Source organism: Macaca thibetana, chromosome 6 (genome assembly GCF_024542745.1).
Source record: "Macaca thibetana thibetana isolate TM-01 chromosome 6, ASM2454274v1, whole genome shotgun sequence".
NCBI classification, from domain to species: Eukaryota; Metazoa; Chordata; class Mammalia; order Primates; family Cercopithecidae; genus Macaca; species Macaca thibetana.
In genome coordinates, this window is record NC_065583.1 from 101,390,744 (window position 1) to 101,402,868 (window position 12,125).

General features: G+C 43.9%; 1 protein-coding gene across 1 annotated transcript in view; it reads left to right on the forward strand.

Moving 5' to 3' along the window:
* SERINC5 (serine incorporator 5) overlaps positions 1 to 6,342 on the forward strand; it is a 121,727-nt gene extending 115,385 nt beyond the window's left edge. The window contains exon 12 of the mRNA XM_050795684.1: positions 1,398 to 6,342. Coding sequence (XP_050651641.1) covers positions 1,398 to 1,545 — 148 coding nt within the window. The 3' untranslated portion in view covers positions 1,546 to 6,342. The remainder of the gene's footprint in view (positions 1 to 1,397) is intronic.
* Positions 6,343 to 12,125: the final 5,783 nt, after the last annotated feature.

Consider the following 12,125-nt stretch of genomic DNA (forward strand, 5'->3'; position numbering starts at 1 on the left):
TTTTTTTTTTTTTTTTTTTTTTTTTAGAGATGGGATTTCACCATATTGGCCAGGCTGGTCTTGAACTCCTGACTTTGTGATCCACCCGCCTCGGCCTCCCAAAGTGCTGAGATTACAGGCATGAGCCACCGCACCTGGCTAATTTTTTTTTTTTTTTTAATGTAAATGTTATTGTACATGTTTTCCCCTGGAGGCTTTTTTTTTTTTTTTTTAACTTGGCAGTACATGATTGACCTGACCTTCCCTGTCACTATACAGAGGTTCATACTTTTTCTGCAGGTCCACAGCTTCGGTTGTATCATAATTTGTTTGACTGCTAAGTTAAGCTTAGACATGTAGGCTTGTTGTACTTCTTTTTATCATTCATTCAACAGATGTGCAAGTGGCTCCTATGTGCCACACGGTTCTAGGAGGCAGGGTTTATAGTCTAGCGGGAGAGACAGACTATGATCCAAGTCAAATATGGTGTGTTAGATGGTGATGACTATTGGGGAGAAAAATAAAATGAGCAAAGGGAATTGGGGTAGGGGTGGTGGGAGTGGTGGTTTCAAGCACAGTGAGTGGAGAGATTCTTCCTGAAGGAGGAGAGGAGAAGGGAGCTTTAATGCTTCCCAATGATGCTGTGGGAACTGCTGGAAATTTTTGGCTTGGGAAGCTTAAGAAAAGATGGAGAAAGCTATAATTAAAAAGGCAGATAATAACAAATGTCGAGGAAGTGGAGAAATTGGAAACCTCTTACATTGCTGGTTTGAATGTGAAATCTACTTTGGAAAAGAGTTTGGCAGCTCCTTAAACAATTAAACATTGAGTTACAATGTAATCCAGCTCTTCCACTCCTGAGCGTGTACCGAAGACAAAAAGAAAACTAGGTCCACAAAACTTACACAGGGATGTTCATACCAGCATCAATTATAATAGTCAAAAAGGGGAAACATCCCAAATGACCATCACCTGGTGACTGTGTAGAACAAGATGTGCTGTATCCATACAATAAGACACTAGTTAGCAATAAAAAGGAATGAAGGACTGACACATGCTACCACATGGCTGAGACTTGGAAATGGTACGTGAGGCAAAAAAACCACACACAAGAGGCCATGTGATTCCTTTTATATCAACTGTCTGGAATAGGCAAATCCATAGAGACGGAAAGTAGATTGGTGAATGCCGGGGATGGGCCGGGGGGCCATGGGGAAGGGGAGAGCACCTAAGAGGTGCGTGGTTTCTTTTGGGGGTGATGAGAATGTTTGGAAACGGGTTGTGTTGATGGTAGCACAAGTCTGTGTATGAATGCATTAAAAGCCGTTGAGTTGTACATTACAAATGGAATGTGAATTAGCGAATTGTATCTCAGTATGTTCCTGCTTTGACCGCGGCTGGGTCTCTTGTTTCCACAGTTACGAAAGTGCCAACATCGAGAGCTTCTTCAGCGGGAGCTGGTCCATCTTCTGGGTCAAGATGGCCTCCTGCTGGATATGCGTGCTGTTGTACCTGTGTACGCTGGTCGCTCCCCTCTGCTGCCCTACCCGGGAGTTCTCTGTGTGACGATATCAGCGGTCCCCTTTGTGGGCCTACAGCCTGGAAAGTGCCATCTTTTGAACAGTGTCCCCGGGGGTTAAGCAGGGACTGGTGCCCTGTGCCTGAGTGGGTCTGAAAAGGCTGTGAGGAAAAAAAAAAAAAAAAAAAAAAAAATCTCCTGATTAACTTTTTACTTTTGAAATTCAAAAAGAGACTACCAGTTTGTCCCAAAGGAATTGAAATTTTCAACCAAACTGATCACGGTTGAAATATCTTACCCCTAGAAACTGGATACTGGTTATGTTGACTTCCTTCTGCATGTTTTTGCCAAAACAGAATTTGGGAGACAGCATCTTTTCACAGGGATACCTGTGAAATACCTTGTGTGGCCAGTCGTTCTCATCCTTGGAATAGAAAATATGCCAAAATCTTGAGTCCCCAGCCCCTAACAGAATCCAGACCCCTCTCACTCACTTCCGCCTCTTAGAACCTTGTCCCCAGGCGGCTTTGAGGACAGGACTCAGCCTGCAGGGCCCCTGGTATTTATAGGGTGCAAGAGGTGGCGCCTGCTTTTCAACTGTACCCTCAGTGCCCCCTCCTCATGGCCCCTAAACATCTCCTTTTGAGGTTGTGATGCTGGGAATCACAGACTTCACTCTCTGCCTGCACCCTTCCCCGAGGTCTCATCTTTTCTGGGTCCCACGTCTTTGTAATAATGTGAAAAAGCACAATTTGCCTGGTCACCCCCCACGTGGTTCTCCACCATATTATCACTACCTGATCCAAGTTACCGCAATAAGTACGGCGCTTATTTATGGTGTTATTCACACGATTATAGAACAAGATTCATGTTGTTTTCTTTGCCTAAGCAACAGAGGGCTATCATTCTTACTTGTTTGTGCTGTTAATAATGATAATACTTTTAGGACCTTAACTGAAAAGCTGCTTCGTGTTGAAGCCCGCTGCATGCACTGCTCTTTCAGGTGTTGAGGCCAGCCCCTCAGTTTCTTCTCCACCTTGAGGCCTTTGAAACTGTAAAAGCAGAAGACGTTTTGTGTTCTGGATCTGTAATGTGACCATACCGTTCAGGTTCATTCTGGCATCCTTGGAGTAGATTCGCTAACGTGAGAATTTCTGAGGTGAGGATCTCAGACACACTGACCAGAGGAAGCCTGTTAGGCAACATGTGGGAGTGGCCGAATATACTTAAAGAGAGGTGGGCAGAGGCAGGTGGATCGCTTGAGGTCAGGAGTTCAAGACCAGCCTGGCTAACACAGTGAAACCCCATCTCTACTAAAAAGAGAAAAATTAGCCGGGCATGGTAGCGTGTGCCTGTAATCCCAGCTACTCGGAGGCTGAGGCATGGGAATCACTTGAACCTGGGAGGCGGAGGTTGCAGTGAGCCAAGATCACACTCCACAGGAATTTCCAAAATCCATACTTGCAAAGTAATACAGAAACGTGACTTTTGGCAGCTACCTAAGATGATGCCTATTTTCAGCATTGATGTTCTCAGGCAGGGAAAAGGTTTACTTGCTGGAAACTCCTGTTAGAATTTCATTCGGGATGAAAAGAATCTTCTCACGCTCTCTGGAAGTGAGGATCTAAGAATAAAAGGCTCAGCCCAGTCATTTTTTTCTGTGCTCTACTGTATGAGTTGGGCAGAATTGAGTGCCACCTAAGCTGAGCTTCCGTGTGCCAAAATGCTGGTGGGTGAAATTAGTGAAATGCTTTCTATTCATTCCTTTGCCTTCTCCCAAGAAAACCCATGGGGAAACAAATTACAGGGGATGAATTCCTTTAGAACTTTCCCTACTTAAGAGTGTTTGAGATTCAGTTTCAAAAGGCACTCCATCTGTGTGTGTGGTTAAGAGAGCCTTGTTTTGTAAAGTCCATTAAATTTCGTTTTATAGGGCAGGAGCTCTGTACTTAGCAGTTCAAAGATTGGTCCGGAGTCGCAAAATGAAAGGCTAACTGGTTCCCCAAGGAACCAGTTAGGGTACAGGAGCTCCGTGGGCCAAGAATGGGCTCAGGGAGTGGGGCTGCGTGTCATCCACAGTAGCTGTGTTGCAGTGGCCTAGGGCCTTGGAGGTTGTCTTTAGGAAACACCCTGAGGAGTAGCAGATCAGGGGCCCGGGCAGTATTGTGACTAGTTTCATTGTTTTCCTCCTGCTGAGGTCTAGCAGAGCCTTTACTTTGTCTTCTTGACTGGGTCTGGCTGCCAGCTGGTGTGATTTGAGAAACTGACCTTACGCTCAGTCAAGGTCAAGCTGACAAGGCCTTGGATTCCTTGGCTGGCCGTGGCTGGCCCTTTCCTCTGCAGAAAGCAGCTCAGGGAAGCCCAAGCAAGGGAGTGTGGCCGGTGGAAGGCCCTCGTCACTTCCTTCTGGAGCCAGCCCAGCCACCCCATGTTTTCCAGATGCGTGAGTCTGGTTTGTGACATCCCGTTCCCTTCTGCTGGTTGGTCTAATGCAAGAGGGAGAGTTACAGTTGCTCTGAATTTTATTCTCAGCTGAAAATGTTCGCACATGTATCTGGATGAACAAAAGAGATGTGGATGTATCTGAGGATGAGGGACTATCAATGCAAAGTTAATGTTAATGGTTATTAATTGTGATATACAATTCTCAGGCAAGGAGACAACATTACTGGATTTAAAGAACCTATAGTTTTGTGCAATTGTGATTTAAGAAACTGGAAACATTGTGCCAATGGCTTTGACTTGCTCTAACAATGGTGTTCATTTGATTAACTCACTGATATCTTTTAAAAATAATAGACATTTGCTTCCTATACCTTTTTGTACATGACTTAAAGAGTATATTCCCAGAAGCTGCTGGTCAGACACATTTAGGGATGACAGATGAAGAGGATTTTTTAAAGCTGCATGTGAATATCTCCTCTGTGTCATTTGTCTGATGTAGAAAAGTTTTCCCCTCATTTTTATGAGTAAAAACACTAAGTGGGTGGCGAGGGGTGGGGGTTTTTATGGGAGTGTCATAGCGAGGCATGTTACCTGACTGGAGGCTAGAGGCTGTTTCCATTATAAGCCTTCGGAAACCCAACCACGTCTTTCCTGGGTCTAGCTTTTTTTTAAATACTCGTTGGTTACTTTTATTTTTGCCCCCAATTTCTTGGGCAAAAAGCTTCTTCATTTTGTCTGAAGAAATTGTTTGCCAGAGGTATTTGGAGCCTCTCTGAAGGGGAGATAGAGTGGGGGTGGGCTGTGGGGAAGGTGGAGTTATTGGGGTTTTGGGGTTCTGTTTCCATACAACATTGTTTATTTCTGATTCCTCAGAAGATCCTTCATTATGAATAACTTCAGTGTAATGTTAATTTCCCACCCTGTGCCAAAATTGTCATCTTTGGCCTTTTTTATTTTTTTATTTCTTTTTTTTTTTTTTTTTGGAGATGGGCTGACTCTGTCACCCAGGCTGGAGTGCAGTGACATGATCTTGACTCATGGCAGGCTCGACCTCCTGGGCTCAAGGACCACCTCCCAAGTAGCTGAGACCACAGGTTTGCACCATCACACTTGGCCAGTTTTTATTTTTTTGTAGAGATGGGGTTGTCCAGGCTGGTCTCAAAACTCCTGAGCTCAAGCAATGTGCCCGCCTTGGCTTCCCAAAGTGCTGGGATTACAGGCATAAACCACTGCACGCAGCCTACCCTCTGCCTTTTTAAGATGACGTATTTATTTAATTTTTGCCATCATTGGTGCTTCACCTTCCTGTGAAGGAAATTCCAGAGCCTGTATTTAAGCTGCCTAGGCTTTTACCCTCCCTTTATTGCCTTTCTAAATAGTATCTCATTTGGTGTACTCTAGTATCCTATACCTCTTGGAAGTGAAAGAGGACCCAACCTACAACTAAGAAGGGACAAACCTTGAACTTAGTAAGACCTTACACACCCAGAAAGAACATGGGCCCTCCTTCTTCAGGGACAATGCAGGAGCCACTTGGCCTGCAGAATTTTCTGAAGGCTATTTTCCGTAACTTGCTAGTTAACTTAGTTTTGCATTTCAGACAGAGGTGTGCTCTGTAATGTTGGGCCTTTGACTTCACAGGACTGGAGAGCTGTCCACACAGATGTTTAGACCTTTCTCTCTCTCTCTCTTTTTTTTTTCTTCCTCAACAAATCTTTCACAGAGGCAGTCATTTTGAAAGGTTGAAATATTTGGCCTTTACCAAAGAGCTTTTTTTTTTCCTTAAGCAAAATCCTTTCAGAAAGAAACAAATGGGGAAGGGCAGATTAAGAATGCATATGTCCCAACCCACTTCTATAGGAGTTTAATCATATTCACATGAGCAAAATTATGGAAGAACTCTTTAAGGTAATCCTTTGGGATAAAGGATCCTGGGACATTCTCTCAGGTAAAGAAAGATTACAGCAGATGCGTAATATATGTCTCGAGAGCTATTTATAAGAAATTTAAGAGGATTGTTTTGTTTTCCTTTATTAAAGATTTAAGCCTTTTTTACTTTGCAAAAAGAAAACTACAAAAGTTTTATAGATATAACTTTGCTAATTTTTTAAACTTTTCTGAAACAATTAGCTGTAGCCAAATTATGTGGTTACGTTTTGCTACGTTAGAATTTGAAAATGCAATATGTCTGGTAAATCTACTGTTTGAAATTTATAATTGTCTCTGATATGATTAGAATTTTGGTAACTTTTAAACGTTGTTTTCCCCCTTTAGTCATGGACTTCTATTTGTTTTTTAGTGTTAATTTTTCTATACAGCATCTGAATTGACTAGGCTTTTCCTATGTAAAAAACTCAAAACTTGTTAACTCTGTACTTTAATAAAATTTGAAATTAAAACTATGTTGTTTTTTTCTCTTCTGCTAGATACATATATAATTAAAGTACTCAAGTTAGTTGTTTCGCAGAGATGTTGCCTTCAGATGTTAACGAGGTCTCTCTTCAGTTTCATGGAGTATATGCTGATCCCTTAATTGACAAATAAAAGATACATATCTGTGGTGTGCAACATGATGTTTTGAAATATGTATATATTCAGGAATAACCAAATCATGCTAATTAGCATATGTATTACCTCATGTTTTTGTGCTGAGAACATTTAAAAGCTCACAGTAATTTTTTTTTTTTTTTTTTTTTTTTTTTTGGAGACAGAGTCTTGCTCTGTCACCCAGGCTGGGGTGCAGTGGCATGATCTCGGCTCACTGCAACCACCACCTCCCAGGCTCAAGCGATTCTCCTGCCTCAGCCTCCCAAGTAGTTGGGATTACAGGCATGTGCCACCATGCCCAGGTAATTTTTGTATTTTTAGTAGAGATGGGGTTTCGCTATGTTGGCCAGGCTGGTCTTGAACTCCTGACCACAGGTGATCAGCCCACCTCAGCCTCCCAAACTGCTGGGATTACAGGCGTGAGCCACCGCACCCAGCCTACTCTCAGAATTTTTAAGGTAGTGCAAGTTTCCCAACTAATCACCATGTTACACAGTAGATCTCCTGAACTTACTCCTTCTGGCTGATATTTTGTGTTCTTTGACCAACATCACCCTGAACTCCCCTTCACCCAATCCCCTTCACCCAATCCCCCACCTCCAGCCCCTAGTAACCACCTTTACACTCTGCATCTCTTAAGTCATGGATCAGTAAGATAATGAATCTTAAGATCCATGGATCAGTAAGATCACAAAGTATTTGTCTTTTTGTGCCTGGCTTATTTCACTTAACCGTGTCCTCTAAGTTCCTCCAAGTTGTTGCATGTTGCAGGAGTTCCTTCTTTTTGAGGCTGAATTTTTTATTCTGTTGTGTATATATGCCACTTTTCTTTTCCTTTTTTTTTTTTTTTTTTTTGAGGCAGAGTCCCACTCTGTCACCCAGGCTGGAGTACAGTGGTGTGATCATGGCTTATTTTGGCTTTGACTTCTTGGACTCAAGCGATCCTCCTGCCTCAACCTGCCGAGCAGCTGGGACCACAGAGTGCAACACCAAGCCTGACTAATTTTTGTATTTTTTGTAGAGAGAGGGTCTCACTATGTTGCCCTGACCTCAAGCAATCATCCTGCCTCAACCTCCCAAAGTGCGTGGATTACAGACGTGAGCCACTGCGCCCAGCTCACATTTTTTTTCTTTTTTCTTTTTTTGAGTTAGAGTCTTGCTCTGTCAACCAGGCTGGAGTGCAGTGGCACAATCTCGGCTCACTGCAACCTCTGCCTCCCAGGTTCAAGGCAATTTTCCTGCCTCAGCTTCCCGAGACTTCCTGGGACTACAGGTGGCCACCACCACACCTGGCTAGTTTTTGTATTTTTAGTAGAGACAGGGTTTCACCATGCATGTTGGCCAGGCTGGTCTCTAACACCTGACCTCATGATCCGCCAACCTCGGCCTCCCAAAGTGCTGGGATTACAGGCATGAGCCACTGCGCCTTGCCACATTTTCTTTATATATTCATTTGTGGACACTTGTGTTGATTCTATATCTTGGCCATTGTGAATAATGCTACAGTGAACATAGGGGTGTGGATATCTCTTTGACATACTGATGTCATTCCCTTTGGATATATACCCATTAGTGGGATTGCTGGATCATATGGTAGTTCTACTTGCAGGTTTTTGGATTTTTTTGTTGTTTTTGAGACAGGTTCTCACTCTGTCACCCCAGCTGGAGTACAGTGGCACAATGTCAGCTCACTGCAACCTCCGTCAGCCTCCAGGTTCAAGTGATTGTCCCACCTCAACCTCATGAGTAGCTGGGGTTACAGGCGCGTGTCACACTGCCCGGCTAATTGTTGTATTTTTTGGGTGGAGATGGTTTCGCCCTGTTGGCCAGGCTGGTCTGGAACTCCTGACCTCATGATCCGCCAACCTCGGCCTCCCAAAGTGCTGGGATTACAGGTGTGAGCCACCGCACCCAGCCTGACTTGAGCACTTTTTCATATATCTGTTGGCCATTTGTATGTCTTTTGAGAAATGCCTATTCAGTTCCTTTGTCTACTTTTTAAGTGGGTTGTTTGTTTTCTTGCTATTGAGCAGTTTTGAGTTTCTTGTATATCTGGAATATTAACCCCTTATTAGATGTTAAGTTTGCGAGCATTTTCTCCAATGCTGTAGGTTGTCTCCTAACTTTGTTGTTTCCTTTGCTGTGCAGAAGCTTTTTAGTTTGATGTAATCTTATTTGTTTACATTTTCGTTGCCTAGTTTTAGTTTCAGGTTTTAACAGCTAAGTCTTTAATTCATTGTAGGTTGATTTTTGAATATGGTATGAAATAAAGGTCTAATTTCACTCTTCAACATGTGGATATTCAGTTTTCCCAGCACCAAAAAGACATTCCTTTTCCCATTGTTGTGCTAATTGTTGAGAATATAAACATGAAACCCCAAGCTTGTCTTCTTCCTCTGAAAGCTCCTGTGGACCACACTGCGTTTTTCCTGCCCTTATGCTAGTGACACCCTGTCCTGAATATGAGAATTGGAGTAAAGCATTTTTTTGTTTTTTTGAGACGAGGTCTCTTGCCTAGGCTGGAGTGTAGTGGCATGATCATAGCTCACTGCAGCCTCCAGCTCCTGAGCTCAAGCGATTGTTCCACCTCAGCCTCCCGAGGGCTTGGGGCTACAGGTGTGCACCGCTATGCCTGGCTCATTTTAAAAATTTTTGTAGACATGGGGTGTCTCTGTTGCCCAGGATGGTCTTGAACTCCTACTCTCAAGTGAGCCTTCTCTCTTGGCCTCCCAAAGTGCTGGGATTACAGGTGTGAGCCACCACACGGTGCTTAACCATTTTTAGGTGTACAGTTGAGTAGTATGAAGTGCATAGTAAGTTCACATTGTTTTGCAGTCAATCTCCAGAACTCTTTTCAATTTGCAAAACAAGTCATTAAAGAACTCCCTGTTCCCTTCTTCCCCTCTCCTGTGGCAACCATAATCCTACTTTCTGACTCTGAATACGTCATTTGCTTTTTTTTTTCCCCCCTCTGCTTGTTCCCACATAGATACTGATAGTCTTCAGCTCTTCCAGCTTTTGATTTTCGATTGTGCTATCTAGTTGCTATTTTTATGTAGCAATTCAGGAAGATCCAAAAACTATGCTTCTACCATCGCCCCCATCTCTTCCATTCACACCTGAACTTGCCACAATAAAGCTTTCACACAAATTGAAAACTGCTTTTCAAAGTCATGGGTGACTTCCATGTTGCCACGTCCATCGTCCTTACTTGACCTATCAGAAGCACGGGACACTGTGAACAGTTTACACTGCACTGCAAACCTTATTCGGATTTCATACACTCATCCTTACTTTTTGAAAGGGATTCCTCTTCACGTTGTAGAAGGAATGCGGGAGGCAGATAACTTGTCTTTTTAGTTCTTAGGTCTGTGCACCCACAGAGTCATCCCTGTGGTGCCTTATCCACACACAACTGGACCTGATTTACTTCCTAACTCCATCTTCTGGGTCGGCCTTCCTTTACCATTTGAAAAAGCGTGATTGGGCCTGGCGTGGTGGCTCATGCCTGTAATCCCAACACTTTGGGAGGCCAGGAGTTCAAGACCAGCCTGGGCAGCATGGTGAAACTCTGTCTACAAAAAATACAAAAATCAGCCGGGCTTGGTGGCACGTGCCTGTAGTCCTAGCTACTCCAGGGAGGCAGAGGTTGGAGTGAGTTGTAATTTGTTCCTAACCTCCAAGCTGTCCTTGTTCATTCCTAGGTGCAGGCTGAACTAACTTTGGGAGGAACTTAGCTTATAGTTTGTTTTGTTTTGTTTTGAGACAGAGTCTCACTCACCCAGGCTGGAGTGCAGTGGCCTCATCTTGGCTCACTACAACCTCCACCTCCTGGGTTCAAGCGATTCTCCTACATCAACCTCCCGAGTAGCTAGGACTACAGGTGCATGCCACCACACCAGGCTAATTTTTGTATTTTTAATAGAGACAGGGTTTCACCATGTTGGTCAGGCTGGTCTTGAACTCTTGACCTCAAACGATCTGCCCACCTCAGCCTCCCAAAGTGCTGGGATTACAGGTGTGAGCCACCACACCCGGCCTATAGTTTAACTTTGAAACAAAGATGGTACCAGCCCTTTCCCTGAACAAACTCCCTTTTGGCCTGGGAACTATAAACTGCCTTTGCAGGACTAACAAATTAGCTACAAGATTAGATATTATGGTTTAGGAGTCATGCAGCTGGAGGTGGCAAGATTCTAAACCCCCTCCAAATTGCTCCCCCAGATAACAGATATTTTGCAGACCCTACACTTGATGGATCAGCTGTCCCTATCCAGACTGATAAACTGGTTCATCTGGTCTTGTGGCCCCCACCCAGGAGCTGACTCAGCACAAGAGGACAGCTTCAACTCCCTCTGATTTCATCTCTGACCTAACCAATCAGTAGTCCCCACTTTCTGACCCCCTGCCCACCAAATTATCCTTAAAAACCCCATCCCAAGTCTTTAGGGAGACTGATTTGAGTAATAATACAACTCCAGTCTCCCGTACAGATGACTCTGTGTGGATTAAACTCTTTATTGTAATTCCCCTGTCTTAAATTGAGTCTGTCTAGGCAGTGGGCAAGGAGAACTTGTCGGGCAGTTACAGCATCTTAGATTTGTTCTTTGCCTCCAAGTTTTATTTTGCTTTTAGAACACGCTGCTAACTGACTCAGTCTTGGGCCTTCAATATTCTTCTAAAATTTGATTGAAAGGTGAACATTTCCCTCTTTAGTTTATCTCTTTCTGTACTTTATCAACTATCACAAGCCAGTTGACATTTTCAGCATTCTGCATGAAAATGTCCTTAGCCAGTTCATTAATACATGTGTCATCTTCCACATTGCTACAACTGACAGTGTAATTGAGCAGCCAGTATGTAACTCAGGCCCCCTTTTCTCTAGCCCACAAGAGCAAGAGTAAGTTTTTCCTTCCTGTTTTAGGCTAGTGTTAGGCCTTTCTTGCATTGCTCTAACAGAATACCTGAGACTGGGTGATTTATAGAGAAAAGGGGTTTATTTGGCTCATAGTTCTGCCGGCTCTATAAGCATTGGTACTGGCATCCGCTCGGTTTCTGGAGAGGCCTCAGTGAGCTTTTACTCATGGTGGAAGGTGAAGTGGGAGCAGGCACGTCACATGGCAGAACAGGAGCAGGTGGGGAGAGATACCACACACAACCAGATCTCATGAGAACTCACTATTGTGAAGACAGCACCAAGCCGTGCAGGATCTGCAACCATGACACCTCCCACCACAGGCCCCACCTTCAACGCTGAGGATTACATTTCGATGTGAGATTTGGGAGGGACAAATATCAAACCATATGAAGACCTCCACCAACAGCCTTCTCACTGCTCTTCAGTCTTCTATGTGTTACTTGGTCCCAAACATGTAGCATTTGGCGTTAGCTTTTCATTCCAGTAGTATGTCACGTTCTGGTGTCAATTTTTATTCCAGTCCCCTATTACTGTGTAATGTCGACCTGAAAGAAAGAACTAAGGGCCAGGCATGGTGGCTCACACCTGTAATCCCAGGACTTTGGGAGGCCGAGGTATGAGGATCACTTGATCCCCAGAGTTTGAGACCAGCCTGAGCAACATAGTGAGATCTTGACTCTACAAAAAATTTAAAAATTAGCCAGGCATGGTGGAAAA